The 20,788-nt window shown below is 49.2% G+C and overlaps 2 protein-coding genes across 2 annotated transcripts in view; one reads left to right on the top strand and one right to left on the bottom strand.

Annotated features, from left to right (window-relative positions):
• The window catches only part of LOC114588574 (disintegrin and metalloproteinase domain-containing protein 10-like), a 36,079-nt gene extending 20,393 nt beyond the window's left edge, over positions 1-15,686 (top strand). The window contains exons 9-16 of the mRNA XM_028713972.2: positions 2,715-2,875; positions 3,609-3,780; positions 5,862-6,006; positions 10,859-11,042; positions 11,170-11,269; positions 12,673-12,893; positions 14,348-14,444; positions 15,550-15,686. Coding sequence (XP_028569805.2) covers positions 2,715-2,875; positions 3,609-3,780; positions 5,862-6,006; positions 10,859-11,042; positions 11,170-11,269; positions 12,673-12,893; positions 14,348-14,444; positions 15,550-15,686 — 1,217 coding nt within the window. The remainder of the gene's footprint in view (positions 1-2,714; positions 2,876-3,608; positions 3,781-5,861; positions 6,007-10,858; positions 11,043-11,169; positions 11,270-12,672; positions 12,894-14,347; positions 14,445-15,549) is intronic.
• A 4,827-nt stretch (positions 15,687-20,513) lies between these two features.
• MICOS13 (mitochondrial contact site and cristae organizing system subunit 13) overlaps positions 20,514-20,788 on the bottom strand; it is a 6,749-nt gene continuing 6,474 nt past the window's right edge. Inside the window, exon 4 of the mRNA XM_028713982.2 lies at positions 20,514-20,788. This exon is cut by the window's right edge and continues 47 nt beyond it. Coding sequence (XP_028569815.1) covers positions 20,738-20,788 — 51 coding nt within the window. The 3' untranslated portion in view covers positions 20,514-20,737.

Below are 20,788 nucleotides of genomic sequence, written 5' to 3'. Positions count from 1 at the left end.
TAATATGGACGATGCCATCACTGCCTGGGTGTCCGCCTGTCAAGCGTGCCAGGAGTCGAGGCCTGCACCACCGGCAGCTAAGGGATACACGTGGGAGACGCCAAAGACACCCTGGTCGAGGGTGCACATCGATCTGGCTGGCCCCTTTCACGGCCGGACCTTTATGGTAGTGGTGGACGCCTATTCCAAATGGCTGGAGGTCGCCCTGATGCCCTCCACCACTACCGAAGCTGTCATCCGGGTGCTGCGAGGCCTGTTTGCAACGCATGGGTGTCCTGATGTCCTTGTCTCTGACAACGGATCGCAGTTCACATCAGGCACGTTTGAGCGGTATCTTTTGGGACTGGGCATCCGCCATGCCCTAACGGCACCCTTTCATCCATCCAGCAACGGGCAAGCGGAAAGAATGGTGCGCTCGACAAAAGAGGCACTGGCGCGCCTGGACCGGGGAGACTGGCATGAGCGGGTCGCCGAATACTTGTTCGCGCAACACATCACCCCTCATGCGGCCACAGGGAGGAGTCCTGCGGAACTGCTTATGGGCCGCCGCCTCAGGTCACCGCTCGACCGGCTACACCCAGACTTTGCCGTGGCTGAACCCCCAGGCTGTGCCAACGCACCACGGTCATTTGTCCCAGGAAACCAGGTCTTTGCCCGGAACTATGTGGGGGACATCCCTTGGGTGCCAGCCACAGTAGTGGGAGTCACTGGACCTCGCTCGTACCAGGTGGCACTCGAAGACGGGCGCTTGTGGCGACGGCACATAGACCAACTTAGGCGCAGGGTTGGGGACTTGGACACTACCGAGGTGCCCCCAACTGCGCTTGCGGCTCCAGAAGAGACACGTACAGATGGCGAGGCTCCACCTACACCTCCCTCGCAAACTGCCAGCGTGGAGCCGAACCAAGCCGTCTCAGAACAGACTCAGACCACTCCACTTGCGGAGGCTCCACTCACAGCAGCGGATCCAGGGGAGTTGGTTCCAACGCCACCTAGGGTCGCACCACAGCCTCAGCGAGAACTGTGTGGCCCTCCGGACTTGGCTACCAGTCCCCGGCGGTCTGGCAGAGTTTCCAAGCGCCCAACTCATTTAAAGGACTATGTTGTTGGACAGGTATCACTGTTGGTCTAAGTATGGGAAATGTAACCGATATGCTTTTGTGCCTAATTGAACCATTACGCGTAGTGCTGTATATAAGGAAACCATTACGATTGTAACTAACGCCTTATCTCGGTGGGGAGGGGTGTTATGTAGTGTAGTTTCACCCTGGGCCAACAGGGGGATACTGTATATAGTTTTCACTCAGGTCTGTAGATAGTTTTCACTCAGGTCCGCGGCAGTTATTTTAGGCGGGAACTCTGGGCTGTTGTGGTTACAATGTGACAGCCGGCTGCCTATAAATACAGGCCGGCTGAGCTGTTCACTGTCAGTTCTATTCCAGCTTACCATAATAAAGAGCTACTTGAAGAGATCGCTGTGCCGGCTGCTATGTCAACCCACGACTTAACAGTTACAATTAAATTCTTCAGAGGATGAAATGTTGAGTTGCTACTGTGATAGTGACTGGGGAAATTTGCCGGATAGAAAATCTGTCACAGGACTAGTTATAATGGTCGGTGGAGCTTTAATCAGCTGGCGGTCTCGCAAGCAAGACGTTGTAAGTGTGTCATCAACGGAATCAGAGTACGCCGCATTGAGTGAATTGTGCAACGAGGTGATTTATTTCAAGCATTTGTTAGCAGATTTAAATGTAAATTGTGGAGAACCAGTACAAGTTTACATTGATAATCAAGCTTGTATAACCTTAAGTAAAACAGAGGGTTTCAAATCGCGTTCCAAACATATCTCTGTAAAATACCAAAATGTACGTTGCTGTGTACAAGACAATATAATCACCTGTACTTATGTATCAAGTGAAGAAAATGTAGCAGATGTGTTAACTAAACCATTGGCAAAGATAAAGAACAAGCGAATGTGCAAGGGTTTAGGTTTGCTGGAAAAATGATCTCCTACATAGGTGTATTTGGTGTTAATTGTTCAGCAGAATCTGTGAGGGGGTGTTCAGTTTCAGTTTCTGTTAATTGGTTCTCGTGGGAAACTTGCAGATTCTAGCTTCGCACAATTAACTCAAGCTGGTGTCAATTTACTCTTGGCAGAAAGCCCAGGTCTGCTTGACCTAGAAACTACTCACTCTGATTGGTTAACGACCAGCACTCAACTCTGTTATCAAGGGATTGCTAGCTCAGTTTGAAGTGAGGTGTTGTTAGGAGTAGAAGTGCTGTGTATGGTTTTGAGAGAGAGAAAGAGAGGGTTTATTTTACTTTTACTTGTATGCAGAAACTCTGCTGTTTTATTTTCTCCTTTTTAATAAATCCTGTAAATAGTTATTCTGAGTCTAGCTGACTTGTCATTACTGCCGCAACTAGCTTCTTCGCTGTGCAGGAAAACTCTGCTACGTTTGGGCTAAAGCCAGTAGGGCTATGCCTGACACTCCAAAGTTCCATGAGATAAATAGGTACCGCTCCGGCGGGAAGGTAAACCATGTTTCCGTGTGCTGCTCTGGTTCGCCAGAAGCAGCTTAGTCATGCTGGCCACATGAGCCGTACGCCGGCTCCCTCGGCAAGTAAAGCGAGATGAGCGTCGCAACCCCAGAGTCGTCTGCGACTGGAACTTACGGTCAGGGGTCCTTTACCTTTTTTTATCTACCTCCCAGGTGATTCTGGAGGGATCTGCTCAAAGCAGCGCACTTTCCAAGACAAGGAGGTCTCGATGAACACAGGGCTGATCACGTTGCAGAAATATGGACAGCTCCTTCCTCCGAGGATGATCCACGTCACGCTTGCCCATGAGCTCGGACACAGCCTGGGTGCCTACGTGAGTTTGTTGCTTTTCCGGCGTGGAAAACAAAGAAACAAAGCCAGCTTCCCACACCGTTTCCTTTCGTGATGAGTCCAGCGTCCTGGGTGCTGAGCTCAGATAGAATGGGCAATGCTGAGTCATCCGAAAAGCAAAGAGCAAGCTGACCTTTTACTGCCGATTCAGGCTCCACGCCGTGGCAACCCTACAATAAATGCATTTATTGTACGTTTCCGAGCACAATTCAAAAAGGAAACAAACTCGCAAGAACTCGCAAGACGTTTCGTCCTGCGAAGCAAGCCCATAGGGAAATTCGTCTTGCGGAACGACTCAAAAAACGGAAAACCCTTTCGTCTAGCGAGTTTTTCGTCTTGCGAGGCATTCGTCTTGCGGGGCACCGCTGTAGATGACACTCACAGCATTAGAAAGTGATGTGCAAATATGGCTAAAACAGACAATTAAAACAATGTACAACAATAAATTTAGAAACAATGTGCAACAATAAACTATCCCAGGGAGTTGACTCGGAGTCACCCATGGAACCGAGTTTGGGGATTTTCATGCCAGACTATGTTGAGTTGGGCGATGGTCTGCGCCTACAGATTTGTACACAGAATCTGGCGACCATCCAGGTCTTCTTCTGATCTCTGCCTAACAGCAAAAGGTTAAATTTTTGCTTTTGCAGGAGGTCGGTGAGCCTCACCAGTAGGGAATCAATGAACTTACTGCGAAGAGGGTGTTTGTTTTTCAGCACGACGAGAGCAAAGAGTGTTCCAGTTTCCACATCGACACCACCAAGGGGAAGTACCTGATGTTCAGCTACGCCACGGATGGGGAAGAATTCAACAATGACAAATTCTCCCCCTGTAGCCGCGCCTACATTGCAAACCTCCTGAGGCTCAAGAAGGACAGCTGTTTCGTTGGTGAGAGAGCCTGACTGTCCTTTGGTGCTTGTTTAATCCCGCTGCCTTATATTGGCTGAATTGGTAGGGGAATGAGTTATTTAGGGCTGTCAAAAGTAGGAAGGGATGGATCAGGCTATTTTCCTTCCATGGGGCCCAACAGAATCTTCAGTCCACTTTTCACTGTCTGCAGATTTATTAATTTCTTAAACACATAAAATTTTGCATTGAAATCATTGCAATTTTCCAGATGCGCTTTCCATAATAATAATAATAATAATAATAATAATAATAATAATAATAATAATATTTATTTATACCCCGCCCTCCCCAGCCAAGGCTGGGCTCAGAGCGGCTTACAAGCAATAATAAAAACAAGTTGAATGGTTACAATTTAAAAACAAAATTAAAATACAACATTAAAATATTGAAACATTAAAATATTAAAATGTAGCCTCATCGCAGGAGGAGAAGGAAAGGAAAAAAGAAAGAGGGGGAGGGAATCAAATTGGCTCCAAGCCAAAGGCCAGGTGGAACAACTCTGTCTTGCAGGCCCTGCGGAAAGAAATCAGTTCCACCAGGCCGGAGCCAGTGCTGAAAAGGTCCTGCTTCTGGTTGAGGGTAATCTAACTTCCTTAGGGCCCGGGACCTCTAGGGTGTTACTATTTATGGACCTTGAGGTTCTCCGTGGGGCATACCGGGAGAGGCGGTCCCGTAGGTACGAGGGTCCCAGGCCGTGAAGGGCTTTAAAAGTCTAAACCAGCACCTTAAATCTGACCCTGTACTCCACCGGGAGCCAGTGCAGCTGGAAAAGCACACAGCATTATATTGAACTAAAGCCCTACTCAGAGTAGGCCCAACGAAATGACCAAACTTCAGTTAGCCACGCCCATTGACTTCAATGGGTCTACTCTGAGTAGGACTTACTGAGAAGCTCAGTAAACAATATCTTTTCCAGCATAGCAGGAGGTTGGATTAGATGCCCTTTGGGGGTCTCTTGCAACTCTATGATTCTATATCTCTTTGGATTTCCTGCACATCCTATAAGATCCAGTTCTGCAGGTACGATCCGATTTTCGCAAGGCACAGCTGTGAAACGAAAAGAAAAGCTCTCGGACCCCTGGGAATTAATCGGGACACAATCCAACCAGAATATGGGTCAAGCAAAAGTGTGGATGAATCCTAAGAAATCAGGCAATGTGAGAGCCAATGTGTTAGTTTATATTTGGTTAAAAGTAAAAATACTACAGATTATGGTAAAATAAAAGGAGAATTCTCTGGATATCCAGGTTTGGGGCAAGTTTTCTTTTGTGAGAGAGCTCCAGCAGAGATTTAAAATATGCAGCAAAGTAAATTGTGGAAATATAGGTTGTTAGACCTTTAAAATATCCCCTCTCAAAGTTCCTCTCCTTCCTTTACCATAGAAAGAAACCACTTTTGGTAAGTTACAAATGGTTTACTTACAAACTTTCCAAAGGTCAGATTCACGTGTTTTTCCATATAGCAGCAGCAAAAAAACGCAGGCAGTTTAACTTAGGTTCCCAAAATGGTAAAATGTTTCTAAATCATATGTATAAAAACACAAAGATGGCTTGCTAAAGCCAGGTGGTTAGAGCCCTCAGCTTAGACCCCTTATTGGTAGGGTTCACATGGTGGAAGCTGGAGAACAAAGAGTTTGGCAAAGTGAGAAGAAGAGTAGAAGAGTTTGGATTTGATATCCCGCTTTATCACTACCCTAAGGAGTCTCAAAGCGGCTAACATTCTCCTTTCCCTTCCTGCCCCACAACAAACACTCTGTGAGGTGAGTGGGGCTGAGAGACTTCAGAGAAGTGTGACTGGCCCAAGGTCACCCAGCAGCTGCAGGTGGAGGAGCGGGGAAGCGAACCCAGTTCACCAGATTACAAGTCCACTGCTCTTAACCACTACACCACGCTGGCTCTCGAGGGGTGTGTGACCTAGCTAAGCCTGGCAGGACAGCTTACTCTATGGTCTTAACCCCTTCATGCATTAATTAGGATTAAGCACGTTGGTTACATGAGGCTGGATATATCCCAGAACCGCATCTTTTCCCCACAACCTCTCCTTTGGCATTTTCCTTCCAGAAACAGACCGTCCCATCTGCGGGAACCGGATTATGGACCCAGGAGAGGAATGTGACGTTGGCAATGATGCCACAGACCCCTGCTGCTATGGTGCGGCAGAGCCCAGCGGGATCCGTTGCCGGTTGAAACCGGGAGCTCTGTGCAGGTAATGGTGGGGACATGTGGCTCGCTTTGCCCTCTGCTTTCACAAATTTGTGCTTATAGTCCTCACCGTTAAATCTCTCCTCCATCCTCTCTCCGTACTCCACAAGCTCATCTGCATAGCTGTCAACCGTCCCTTATTTGGCGGGAAAGTCCCTTATCCCAGCTCTGCGTCCCGCTGCTGTCCCTTATTGATGATGTCCCTTAAATTTCCCGGGTTTCAAAGGAAGCAGCTCCTCTCCCTCCCTCCCTGCCGGCCAGGGAGGAGGGAGGCTCCAACTGTGTTGCTTGGCTGCGTTGCTCACCCAATAAGGAGTCTAAGAACGACTGGGGGGTGGAGCTTGCATGCCTTGTGCCGATCAAATCGGCTGCTTTGCCTGGGGACTCGCCTTTGCTCAGCGCTTCCCAGCGGAGAGGTGGCGGTGGTTTTCCTTGCTGCGTCCCCTTTGCCGGGTTGCTGCGCTGTGGGAACCACCGCTTGAGGCTTCGTTTGGCTGCTGGCTGGGCTTTCTGCCTTTGGCTTGGAGGGGCTCAGAAGCTGAACATACCTGTGCCTGGAAAATCCCTTATTTTGGCTGCTGGTCCCTTATTTTCAAATCTGTAAGTTGACAGCTATGCTCATCTGTTCCTTTGCCCTGTTTTGCCTCTTCCTCTTATTCCCCCCCCCCCAATAATTTTTATTAAGTTTCATACAAATATGACACATACTGTAAAACAAGTAACACAAAAATTAAAAAAACAAACAAAACTAGTAAGACGAATAAAAACAAAAAATATAACAACAAACACATAAACAACACAGATTAATTAATTAATTAAACTTCCAATCTCTTAAACATATTATTTGACTTCCTCTAGTCCCTCCCATCTGAATTTCCTTGTATCTGAATGTAACGGTTTTCCAATATCATTATTCAAAAAACAATATTCCATTTATAATCAGATTTCTTAACTTTTCTTGACCTTCTAAATCTCATTTCTTTAACTAACTCCTAATTTAATCCTAGGCCTGTTTGGTACTTTCAAGTAACTTCTAGTTTTTAACATTACAACATTTATTAAAATAGTCTTTAAATTTCTTCCAATCTTCTTGATATTCCTCTTCTTTCTGGTCGCGGATCCTACCGGTAAGGTCAGCTAGCTCCATAGTAAAGGTAAAGGGACCCCTGACCATTAGGTCCAGTCGTGGCCGACTCTGGGGTTGCGGCGCTCATCTCGCTTTATTGGTCAAGGGAGACGGCGTAGAGCTTCCGGGTCATGTGGCCAGCATGACTAAGCCACTTCTGGCGAACCAGAGCAGCGCACGGAAACACCGTTTACCTTCCCGCCGCAGCGGTACCTATTTATCTACTTGCACTTTGACGTGCTTTCGAACTGCTAGGTTGGCAGGAGCTGGGACCGAGCAACAGGAGCTCACCCCGTCACAGGGATTCGAACCGCCAACCTTCTGATCGGCAAGTCCTAGGCTCTGTGGTTTAACCCACAGCGCCACCCGCGTCCCTCAGCTAGCTCCATAAAGTCCATCAAAATTCAAGCAGCGGTTGTGGCATACAAAAATACCTTTATATCTTTCTTGAGCAATTCAAGACCTGTTATTCCGGGGGAAAAAGGCCTCTGGTTGTGTTGCCTCCTCCTCTTAGGCTCTGGGTGCTGCACCCTGAGAAATTCAGCTCTCTTTATTTTGTTTTTTAAAGGGAATGTTTCGGGCCTTAAGGTTGAATAGGTAGATCAATTTGAAAGCAGACAGAGATACTCCTGGGTGTGAACACACATTGGATTATAGGTTCATTTTCCTCTATGGTTTGGTGGAAATTCTGGGCTGTCCATTACATGTGGGGATGACAAAGGCGTTGAATGTTTTTTTTAATCCTCCGGCTTGTCAAGAACTCATCCCATCCTGAAAAAACGAGAATGGCAGGAGAGGGAAGTTTAGCACAATCCTTTTCCTTGGGTGCGGGACGCGGGTGGTGCTGTGGGTAAAACCTCAGTGCCTAGGACTTGCCGATCTTCAGGTCGGCGGTTCGAATCCCCGCGGTGGGGTGCGCTCCCATCGTTCGGTCCCAGCGCCTGCCAAACTAGCAGTTTGAAAGCATCCCTAAGTGCAAGTAGATAAATAGGGACCGCTTACTAGCGGGGAGGTAAACGGCGTTTCCGTGTGCGGCTCTGGCTCGCCAGATGCAGCTTGTCACGCTGGCCACGTGACCCGGAAGTGTCTGCGGACAGCGCTGGCTCCCGGCCTGTAGAGTGAGATGAGCGCACAACCCTAGAGTCTGTCAAGACTGGCCCGTACGGGCAGGGGTACCTTTACCTTTACCTTTACTTTCCTCGGGTGCTCTATCTCTACATTGTTTTGGGTTTTCTGATTCAAGTATGACACACAAACATCCACGCAGGGGTGTCGTTGCCCAGGGTCACAGTGGTGTGTGTGTGTCATAGACCCATTAATTTTTGGGAGGTGGGTTCCAGCAGATTATCTATGTCAGCATCCTACAAATCCAACTCCCTATAAGTTACCGTATTTTTTGCTCTATAGGACGCACCGGACCACAAGACGCACCTAGTTTTTAGAGGGGGAAATCAAGAAAAAAAATATCCCAGAGCTTCTCGGGGCTGCGGGGGAAGCCTGGGTCGTCCCCCCCCCCCAGCCCCAAAGAGCAAAGAAGCCCACTGCCTGCCTTGGCTTCTGCCATAGCCGCGCAACTTCTACAGCCGGGAACTAAACCTCTCCAGTGCGGCTAAAGAAGCGTGGCTAAAGAAGCCAAGGCAGCGAGCAGGATGGATCATGAATTGTGTAGGCTGTTTATGTTGGCCAGATTTAACATGTTTCCCTCGGCAGTAGTGAGAGGAAGATACTTAGCTATCCCAGAATCAGAGCGTCTCTGCAAATGCAGAAAACAGGAACCCGATACTCTAGAGCATATATTCTTTTCCTGTGATTTTGGCAGTTATGCCAGAAGACAATTATTTGAGGCCCTAAAATTTAATAGACAGTTTTTTACACAACCAACTGTTCAGGACCTGCTGGCGGACAGCGATGATCATATTACTTTAATAGTGGCTGAATTTTTAAGTGCTGTCCATGAAGAAAGAATGGGCCATGACAAAGAGACTTAGTGGTTCTTAATGGTAGGTGATGTTGCTGTGTTGTATTATATTATCTATGTACATCGATTTATTTCTTGGAGTTAAGAATAGGACTAGGATAAATTGTGTTCGTTGAGCCCGTATTTTATACAGTCTGTATATGATGTTTGTTTGATAATGTGTGGTGTGCTATGCCTAATAAAGGATTTTGAATTGAATTGAGCTTCTTTAGGCTTGCGCAGTCTCTCCTGGCTGGAGAGGCTGCGTGCGGCTATGGCAATACCCCCACCTCCCGCAAAAGCCCATAGGAGCCGCGCACCCTTTAAAGAGCGAGCGGCTCCTGCAGGCTTTTCTACGAGGAGGGAGAAGGGACTGACTGGCCGCGCCAGTCCCTTCTCCCTCCTGGGGAAAAGCCCGCAAGAGCCGCGCGAAGCTTGTGTGCGGCTCTTGGGGGCTTTTCCTGCCTGCCCCCCCTGCATTCGCTCCATAGGACACACAGACTTCCCCCCTTAGTTTTTAAGAGGGAAAAAAGTGCGTCCTATGGAGCGAAAAATACGGTACATTTTGCACCAGTTCATGCCTTGCTGCTCCAGATTTCTGGGGTTAATTGCCCTCTACGTAGCTAAAGAAGGAGCCTAATAGATCATCAGTTTCCTCACCTACCTTAGATTTGTAGTTTTGCAAGAGAACTTCCATAGCTAAGAGTACTGGCTCTGCTTTCTGCTTCCTCCTCCCCTCTCCCCAACTTCCATTCTCCGGAGAGGAGCTTGAAATGGGCTTCATATGAACTCCATTTGAACAGCAATAATAATAATAATAATAATAATAATAATAATAATAATAATAATACAGTGGTGCCCTCGCAAGACGAATGCCTCGCAAGACGGAAAACCCGCTAGACGAAAGGGTTTTCCGTTTTGGAGGTGCTTCGCAAAACGAATTTCCTATGAGCTTGCTTCGCAAGACGAAACTGTCTTGCGAGTTCCTGCAGGGGTTTTTTCCTCCCCCCCCCTTTTTCCCAAGCCGCTAAGCCGCTTATCAGCTGATCCGCTGATCCGCTAAGCCGCTTAACAGCTGATCCGCTAAGCCGCTAAGCCGCTTAACAGCTGATCGCTAAGCCGCTTATCAACTGATCCGCTAAGCCGCTTAACAGTTGATCCGCTAAGCTGCTAAGCCGCTTACAGCGAGGCACCACTGTAATAATAATAATAATAATAATAATAATAATAATAATAATAATACATTTTATTTATACCCCACTGTCCCCGGCCAGAGCCGGGCTCAGGGCGGCAAACACCAATAAAATTTCAGTAAAAACGTAATAAGAAAAAAAGAAAAACAAAAAACAATTTAAAATACAGGTAAAAGTGCAATTTAAAATCCAGCCTCATTTTAAAAGTCAAAACCATAAGGGGAGGGAAACATAAGGGTCAGACTGAGTCCAAACCAAAGGCCAGGCGGAACAGCTCTGTCTTGCAGGCCCTGAGGAAAGATGTCAAGTCCCGCAGGGCCCTGGTCTGTTGTGACAGAGCGTTCCACCAAGTCGGGGCCAGAACTGAAAAGGCCCTGGAACTATAGTTGAGACCAATCTAACCACCTTGCGACCTGGGGCCTCCAAAGTGTTGTCATTTGTGGACCTTAAGGTCCTCCACGGGGCATACCAGGAGAATGTCATTAGAGTGGAAATAATAAGTCCGCAGAGTGGTCCAGTTGAGGATTTTGCAGAGCATATTGGATGGTTCTTTCGTGTATGTGTGTTGCTGTTTTTTAAGTCCTAGCCAGGGACTCTGCTGCAGTCACAAATGTGCCCCCAAACCCCGAGGGGAGCGATGCCAGGTGGAGACCGACTGCGCTTCAGAAAGCACCTGCTCTGGGGCAGCAGCAAAGTGCCCGCCACCCCTTCCGAAAGCAAACTTCACCCTCTGCGGCATGCGGTCCCGGGTGTGTCTGAACGGGGTGAGTTTTCACAGAGTTGGAGGCTATTGGCCATTGGCCGTGACGTCCTGGGGGATACCTCCAATTTCCTGGGGCACTCTGCCAAATACTGGGAGCTGAGAGCCTTCCTTCCTCTGTCTCTTTCAAGCTCTGTGTGGGCTCCCTCTGCACGCGGCACGAATTGGAGCAGTGCGATTGCGTCACCGATTCCCTGAGAGAGAGGTGCCAGCTCTGCTGCCAGCTTCCAGGTCCTAATTCATTTAAAAAAAAAAAAAAATCAAGCAAATGTATTATGGTGGTGATACTGTTGCAAAAACCAAACTCTACAAGCATCTCTTATTACAAAGAAGTGGGGGGGGGGGCGTTGCGGCACTCATCTCGCTTTATTGCCTGAGGGAGCCAGCATACAGCTTCCGGGTCATGTGGCCAGCAGGACTAAGCCGCTTCTGGCGAACCAGAGCAGCGCACGGAAACGCCGTTTACCTTCCCGCCGGAGTGGTACCTATTTATCTACTTGCACTTTGACATGCTTTCGAACTGCTAGGTGGGCAGGAGCAGGGACTGAGTAACCCTGTCGCGGGGATTCGAACCAAATTGGAGGCTGAAGCAAGAGAGGTGGGAGGCCAAGAGGCAGAGAAGAGTCCAGCTGCAGCCACGGGTGTCTTCTCCTTCTGCTGCAACCAGCTCTTCTTCCCCCTGGACTCACAGAATCAGGAGAGGCATGAAAAGAGCGGAAGAGAAGTTAGCTTCATGCAGGCGTAGTCTCAGATTGCTGGGAAAAACTCTAGAGAGGAGGGAACTTAGGGAGCTGTGGGAAGGTGGGAGCCTTCAGTCTTGGCAACTGATCCATGGGGGCAAGACCTGCCAGAAGATGAGTTGCTGTGCTCATTAGGCCTGACACCCCTGTGCAGATCGTGCTTTTGCTAATAAACAGTTAATTCCCACTTGCATGGTGGCTCACTCCTGACAGTTCCCCATCTCTGATTGTTGTTGTTGTTGTCGTTTAGTCGTTTAGTCGTGTCCAACTCTTCGTGACCCCATGGACCAGAGCACGCCAGGCACTCCTGTCTTCCACTGCCTCCCGCAGTTTGGTCAAACTCATGCTGGTAGCTTCGAGAACACTATCCAACCATCTCGTCCTCTGCCGACCCCTTCTCCTTGTGCCCTCAGTCTTTGGACGCCGGTCTGAGGGGCTCATCTTCCAGAGTCATAACTTTTATATGCCTGTTGTCTTTGTCCATGGAGTTTTCTTGGCAGGGATACTGGAGTGGCTTGCTGGTTCCTCCTCCAGGTGGATCACGTTTGGTCAAAACTCTCCACTATGACCTGTCCATCTTGGGTGCCCTGCTCAGCATAGTTCATAGCTTCTCTGAGTTATTCAAGCCCCTTTGCCATGGCAAGGCAGTGATCCATGAAGGGGTCCCCATCTCTGATAGAACATGTAAAATCTACACAGAGGACAACTGCCCCTGCCCAGTTTTTATTGATTCAAAATATTTCCAACACGACTTCTGAGTCTATTCAGCTCTAATTTATTGAACAGCCTCCAAGGAGCTGAATGCAGGCAGGCGAGAAAAGGAAAATTGAAATTGGCTGCCCCTGAGCCTTGCTGGTCTTGGCTAACTCTCTTTTCCTAAACCACTTCTGCCAGGGAGAGCCGACACGTGCGCCAGCACTGCCTCTGCCGCCTGGGGCCGTTTCTTCAACGGCTCCGAAATCCCACTGATCCCGGGTTCGCCGTGTGGGGGCAAGGCCGGCTACTGCGACAAATTCCACATCTGCCGATTCGTCGATGAGGACGGGCCCGTCGCACGGGTGAAAAACTTCATCCTGGACTTCATCGAGATGGAAGACGTCGCCACCTGGATGAAGGTGAGAAGATAGCTCAGTCGGTAGAGGGTGGGACTCTGAATCTCTGGGTCGTGGGTTCGAGCCCCACGTTGGGCAAGGGGCTGGACCAGATGTCCCTCAGGGTCCCTCGCAACTCTACAAATCTATGCAGGAAGTGTCCCAGGTTCAGTCTTCAGTTGTTGTTGTCGTTTAGTCGTGTCCGACTCTTTGTGACCCCCTGGACCAGAGCACGCCAGGCCCTCCTGTCTTCCACTGCCTCCCGCAGTTTGGTCAAACTCATGCTGGTAGCTTCGAGAACACTGTCCCACCATCTCGTCCTCTGTCGTCCCCTTCTCCTTGTGCCCTCCATCTTTCCCAGCATCAGGGTCTTTTCCAGGGAGTCTTCTCTTCTCATGAGGTGGCCAAAGTCTTGGAGCCTCAGCTTCAGGATCTGTCCTTCCAGTGAGCACTCAGGGCTGATTTCCTTCAGAATGGAGAGGTTTGATCTTCTTGCAGTCCATGGGACTCTCAAGAGTCTCCAGTATCTCCATACAATTATAGATGTGATGGCCTGGGATTTGGACTCGGATGCTGAACCCGAGGGATCCCAGCCTGCACAGGATTCCCCGCCTCCAGAACCAGCTGAGCCGGGGCTGGGTCATGAGCCTGAAGGGTCCTCACCTGTGCTGGGTCCTCAGGTGCCGGCACCAGCTGAGTCTGCTCTGGCTCCTGAGGAGATGAAGGACCCATTGCCTGCAAGTGCTCCACTCTCAGCCCTGTCAGGGGAAGGTGAGGTTGCCTCTGGGTCTGGGAACCCTCCAGCCTCTCCTGAGCTGCAGAGGCTCAGGGCAGAGAGGCGGAGGGAACTAAGTTCCCGCAGGAGGAGGGCTCGCCTCCAGGCCAGGAGATGCGAGTCACCTGAGGATCGGGGCTGCCCTATGCCTCGGGGCAGATAAAAGCTGGCCAGCCCCAGTCCGAAGTTGCTAGTTCCTGCCTGAATCCTGTCCTGCTTTCCTGCCTGAGCTCATGACCTGCCCTGGCTCCCTGCTTGCAAGCCTGTTCCTGACTTCACCTGACTCCCTGCCCTGCACCCAGCTTCAGCTACTACGGACTGCCTTCACGCTGCACCTTTGACCACGGACCGGACTTGGACCTCGCCTCTTGGGCAACCCACGGGACCAGCACAATAGAATTGGAAGGGACCCCTAAGGGTCATCCAGCCCAACCCCCCTGCAACACGGGAGGGAGATGACGGCAAAGACCCATGCCCAGACCCATAGCAAGAAAGAAGGCTTATGAAAATCAGAGTCCCCTCCTGGCTGTGGTTCAGTGATGGAGGGCATCCTTTAGTCTTCGGATTCAATCTATCTCCAGTTAGGTGTGGGGAACCCGCCTCTGACACCCAATTTAAGATTTTCACCCTGGCTGGGAGAACACGACCATCTGGATTTGGAAACCACGACCTACTGACTAATCAGTGCCCCTTCTCTCCACAGACACGCTGGTGGGCCATCCTTCTGATGGTTTTGACTTTGGCCGCGATGATGGCAGCAACCATCTTCCTCTTTGGGAGGACGGTCGAGACCGAAACAGGTACTTTTTAAACACACCCGCCCCCGTGGCCTGCATTGCAGTGTAAGACCCCTTTCTGGATCTTTACCAACCATGGGCAAGGTAAGGCGAAGCGGGCTGCAAAATTCAGAGACGTTTTCAGCATTTCAAACAAAGGGTGTATTTCAGTTTGGCTATTTCAAATGATAACTTTAATAATAATAATAATAATAATAATAATAATAATAATAATAATACATTTTTATTTATACCCTGCCCTTCCCGGTTCATGAAACCGGGCTCAGGACGGCTAACAACAAATTTAAAACACTTAATTGTAGAAGCAGCATAAACTACAGTATAAAAACATGAATAACAGTAAAATTTCAAAGTTCAGAAATCAATTTGGGGAAAATCCATCTAATAAGCATTAGATAGTCCCCAGGGCTAGCTGGCTGAATTGGTCCTACTTGGGCCAGCGAGGAGGTCAGGGGAGAATTAGCTGTGGGGTCTCAGAGCGGGTGATCTTCATAAAATCATCATCATCATCATGCTGCTGCATCCAACTAAGTTCTACTCAAAGTAGAACCCATTTAAATTAATAGACCTAAGCTAGTTATATCCATGTATTTCAGTGGGGCTACTCTACATAGTGAGAGGGACGTGGGTGGCACTGTGGGTTAAACCACAGAGCCTAGGACTTGCCGATCAGAAGGTCAGCGGTTCGAATCCCCACGACGGGGTGAGCTCCCGTTGCTCGGTCCCTGCTCCTGCCAACCTAGCAGTTTGAAAGCACGTCAAAGTGCAAGTAGATAAATAGGTACCGCTCCAGCGGGAAGGTAAACGGCGTTTCCGTGCGCTGCTCTGGTTCGCCAGAAGCGGCTTAGTCCTGCTGGCCATATGACCCGGAAGCTGTACGCCGGCTCCCTTGGCCAATAAATCGAGATGAGCACCGCAACCCCAGAGTCGGCCACGACTGGACCTAATGGTCAGGGGTCCCTTTACCTTACTCTACATAGCACATGCAAAACATGGCTTGCTTTGGACAAGCACTTCTGAATTCCAAAAAATCCAGGCAGCGCACACCTCTCTATCTTCCGCCTCTTAAGAGAGAGAAGCTGAGTGTTTCCCCCCTCATTTCCTGCAGTTGAGAGAGCGACGAGGGCTTCCGATAAGAAGATTTCTCTCAACCAGCGCCCAGAGAACCAGCATGCTTTCTTCTACTGGGAACACGAGGAGATCTATATCGAATCCCTGCGGCAGGAGTACGAAACCATTATATAGAGCAGTGTTTCCCAACCGGTGTTCCGCGGCACACTAGTGTGCCGTGAGACCTTGCCTGGTGTGCCGCGGGAAAAATTGGCGGGGGGGAATAAAGGGGGAAAAATTTATTCCCCCACCGCCAGGCGTGGGGCTGGGGCGGGGGAAGCTTATTGTTTAGATTTAGCTCCCGCCAGGGACAGAGTCGGGAAGGCGGATTGGCGGAGGGAGCGGTGGGCGTGGCCGCGCGCGAGGAGTAGGCGGGGGAGCCGAGGCGCGAAGCTCGGGGGTTGGCTGCGGCGTCTCCGATCGCCGCGCGGGGATTGGTGGCTCCGCCGTTCCGTCGTTAAGCCGGCGGCGCGTGGGGAGTGGGCTTTCGGCGTTTGGGCTTGAGAGGGAGAAGGAAGCAGGCAAGGCGGGCGGGGGGAAAAGAGGAGTTTCGTTGCTGGAGAACCTGAGCCCCTTCGGCCACCCGCTCCGCTTCCAGGTCCAATTCGAGTGCGGGGAGGCGTTGCCTCACGGTGAGTACGCGGGGGGGGAGGAGAATCTCCCGCGCCAGGAGCCTCGTTCCCCAACCGACCCTCAGCCCGAGCCAGGTTCCGTCGCACACGGCGGCCGCCCGCAACCGACATCCGGGAGCCCCCACCCCTCCGCCCAGGATGGCAGCGCTGGGTGCCTCCACTCCCGGGGCTTCCGCTGTGGCTTTATTTTGCCAGCCTGGACCCGGCTCTCCACACAGGGGCTGCTACGTGGGCGCTGTACCTTCTAACTACCTTTAAAAATAAAAATAGAGCTTTTATGAACTTGGTGCCTTAAGTTTTTGGGCTGCAGAGACTTAATTGGGGCGAGGCTGCTCTTGAGATGGTGTGTGTGTGTGTGCATATACATATACATATAAATACACACACTTAAAAATGCCACCGGATGTGGAGTGTCCTTCTGACCATTCTGCTGAATGAGGCCTTGGCCTCTGCCAGGAAGCCCCAGCCGGCAATACTGTTGGTCTGGGCAAAGAGCCAGTGTGGGGTGGAGATTTGGGCTGAGGAGACCACGGTTCAAATCCCTACTCAGCCAGGCAGCTCTCTGAGTGACCTTGAGCTTGGCATCTAACCTACATCACAGGGTTTTTAGAAGTGGGTTGAGGGTGAAAGCTATGCATGTCTCATTTAGCTCCTTGGGGTAAAGGTAGGATTTAAATTGGGGGTCATCAACCTTTTTCAGCCATGGGCCTGGCCACCATCCCTCAGAAGATGTGTGCCAGAATATATTTTTTTTTTTGGGGGGGGGGGGTTTGAACAAATTCCTATGCCCCGCAAATAACCCAGAAATGCATTATAAATAAAAACACACTGATTCCTGGACCATCCGCGGGCCAGATTTAGAAGGCAATTGGGCTGCATCCGGCCCACGGGCCTTAGGTTGCCTACCCCTGATATAAATGAAATAAAATAGCATTGGCTGTTTTGGGGTGGCATTGGCTGTTACACACTGTTGGGAGCCCCAGCGCAGGCCGTGTCCTGACCTCAGTGCCAGCAGCCTGAGGGCAAGGTGTAGCTGCTTGATGAGATCAGCAGAGAGCTTCGGAATGAATGCCCGTATTCTTTCCCCCCAATAAATCATAGGCTCTTTATTTGTTCCTATTACACTTTCGTGCGTCCCTCCCGGCGTGACGCTGCGCGCTGACGTCACGGGGCTGTAATGGTGGTGTGCCTCGATATTTTTTTCATGAAACAAGTGTGCCTTTGCCCAAAAAAGGTTGGGAAACACTGATATAGAGCCCCCCACTCCTTCAAAAGGCAGTCCGCGGGGCTATGCTTGAATCTCCTGAACCTGCAGTTGCTCACAGAATCCTAGAGTTGGAAGGGACACCAAGGGTCATCTAGTCCAACCCCGCCTGCAATGCAGAAATCTCAGCTAAAGCATCCATGACACATGGCCATCCAACCTCTGATTAAGAACCTCCAAGGAAGGAGAGTCCACCACCTCTCGTGGGGGTCCGTTCCATTGTTGGACAGCTCATACTGCCAGTTTTTCCTGATGTTTAGTTGGAATCTTCTTTCTTGTAACTTGAAGCCATGGGTTCGAGTCCTGCCCTCCAGAGCAGGAGAAAACAAGCTTGCTCCATCTTCCATGTGACAGCCCTTGAGATATTTGAAGGTGGCTCTCATATCTCCTCTCAGTCTCCTCTTCTCCAGGCTAAGCATACCCAGATCTTTCAACCACTCCTCATAAGGCTTAGTTTCCATAGCTTTAATCATCTTGGTTTCCCTCCTCTGCACACCTTCCAGCTTGTCAACATTCTTCTTAAATTGCGGTGCCCAGAATTGGACACCGTATTCCAGGTGTGGTCTGACCAAGGAAGAACAGAACGGGACTATGTCCCTTGATCTGGACACTAGACTTCTGTTGATGCAGCCTAGAATAGCGTTACCCTTTTTTGCTGCTGCATCACCCTGTAGGCTCATGTTAAGTCTGTGATCTACTAAAACCCATAGATCCTTTTCACATGCACTGCTAGTATGCCAGGTGTCCCCCATCTTATATTAGCGCAGCACGCTTAGATTTGTTCTCCCTTGTTAAGATTCCTGCTCTGTGATTGCAGTCATGGGATTGTTGTCTATCACATGACGGTGTGTGTTTTCATTCCACAGAGTGGGAAGTGATGGAGACAGGATGTTTGTGTTACTGTGTTCCGTGAAGTGGGACTATTGCCCTTTGTTCTTTTTCTCTTTGCTGTCTGGTGCTAGAGAGAGAGGGAGCCATGTTGCAGTGCTCCGTGTGTGTTTATATGTAAATAAAGTAGATTAGCCAAAATGCTGAGCTACTGAGTTCTGTTATGCAACTGCGAAATACTCTGCGGATCTGTAAGTGTGATGATGGCACAGTTGCTGTGATGTTCGGGCAGAAGAAAGCTTTTGAAGCTCCCGATCGACCAGTCAGGCATGTGTCTCTGCCAGGGTCCTAATCGAGAGTTGGGGATCCTAACATTCCTTAGTGTAGAACATTACATTTATCCCCATTGAAATTCTTTTTGTTCATTGGGGTCCAGTTCTAATTCGGGTCCAGTTCTCTTATCTATTAAGCTCACACTGAATCCAGATTCAATCTTCTCCATCCTTGTTGATAAGACTCCTGCAAAGAAATGCTACCAGCTACCAGGAAGCACTTCATCGTTCCGTCACACTCTTGTGTGACCAAGGAAACAGGCTGTGGGGGCGTGGCTATGCAAATCAAGGGGCAAAATGCCCCAGGGAGCAGCAACCTTGATGCTTAGTGGATGGGGCTTTTGTGGGGTCACCACCAAATCTGTGTAGACCAGGGGTGCCCAAACTTTTTCTCAAAGAGGGCCAGATTTGATGAAGTGAACATGCGTGAGGGCCAACCAAAGTTGATGAGGTTTTTCTTACAGTTTTCCCCCAAAGTTGATGGGCTTTTCCCCCGGATTCAAGTTGATGAGCTTTTTAAAAAATTTAACCCCAAAATTGTTGAGTTTTCTTTAGGATTTAACCCAAAGTTGTTGAGTTTTCTTTAGGATTTAACCCAAAGTTGTTGAGTTTTCTTTAGGATTTAACCCAAAGTTGTTGAGTTTTCTTTAGGATTTAACCCAAGGTTGTTGAGTTTTCTTTAGGATTTAACCCAAAGTTGTTGAACTTTTTTTTAAGATTGAAGTTGCTGAACTTTTCTTAGGATTTTGCCCCAGGACATATACTGCCACAGGGGCCTCATTAAATCAACCGGTGGGCCAGATTAGGCCCCAGAAACAGACTTCGGCCATGCCTGGTGTAGACCCGTTCCCTTTTCTCCACACAGGCAAACAACAGCCCAGAACTACTTCCATTCTCCCCTGCTCTGTGGTGCGCGTTGGGTGCCACTCACCCAACTGCTGCCCATTGCCCTCACACTACTACAATTCCCAGAGTTCCCTGCAAAGAGTAAAAGCACTCTGGGAATTGTAGCTCTGTGAGGAACGGGGGTGTGTGTGTGTCTCCTAACGACTCTCAGCACACCCTTATCAAACTACAATTCCCAAAATTCTTTGGGGGTTTAGTTTAGTTTCCCCACAGAAACTAAAGCTTAATTAACTAGGCACTGAACACAGAGCAGGTCCGCCGCTGCCCGGGTGCAGTTGAAAGTGCTTGGACTACTGCAATGCACTCTACATGGGGCTACCTTTGAAGGTGACCCAGAAACTACAACTAATCCAGAATGCGGCAGCTAGACTGGTGACTGGGAGCGGCCGCCGAGGCCACATAACACCAGTCCTGAAAGATCTTCATCGGCTCCCAGTGTGTTTCTGAGCACAACTTAAAGTGTTGGTGCTGACCTTGAAAGCCCTAAAAGGCCTCAGCCCAGTAATTACGGTGGAGGATCCAAAAATTTCTCTTCCTAGAGTGATAGAAAAGATTCAAGAATTTGGGGAAGTGGCAGGATTTAAATTAAATAGAAACAAGACTAAGCTATTAGTAAAAAATTATATATTCTGGACAGTCTTTTCTATCCACGGTCAATGTTTGCCTCTTTATATTTAACATAAATAAAAATATTCAAAATATAACAGGAATTGGGTTCATGTATCCATTTCTGAGCACAATTCAAAGTGTTGGTGCTGACCTTTAAAGCTTTAAACGGCCCAGTAACCCTGAAGGAGCGTCTCCACCCCCATCGTCTAGCCCAGACACTGAGGTCCAGCTCCGAGGGCCTTCTGGTGGTTCCCTCACTACGAGAAGTGAGATTACAGGGAACCAGGCAGAGGGCCTTCTCGGTGGTGGCGCCCGCCCTGTGGAACGCCCTCCCATCAGATGTCAAGGAAACAAACAACTATCTGACTTTTAGAAGACATCTGAAAGCCTGTTTAGGGAAGTTTTAAATGTTTGACGTTTTATTGTGTTTTTCATATTCTTTTGTAAGCTGCCCAGAGTGACTGGGGAATCCCAGCCAGATGGGCAGGGTATAAATAATAATTCTTATTCTTATTATAAAGTCTTTTATTGCAGCCCTTGAGAAACAAGGGCCAGACTCTGGTGCTGAACACCTCCCCATTAAAGGTGGCAAGAGGGTGCCTTATCAGAGAGGCTTCATTTGACGAGGTCCTTCATGTACTTCCATCCATTCTGGGTATATTCACT

Source organism: Podarcis muralis, chromosome 18 (genome assembly GCF_964188315.1).
Source record: "Podarcis muralis chromosome 18, rPodMur119.hap1.1, whole genome shotgun sequence".
In the NCBI taxonomy this organism is placed as follows: Eukaryota; Metazoa; Chordata; class Lepidosauria; order Squamata; family Lacertidae; genus Podarcis; species Podarcis muralis.
The sequence above is the reverse complement of the archived record's forward strand: the minus strand, read 5'-3'. Positions and strand labels throughout refer to the sequence as shown.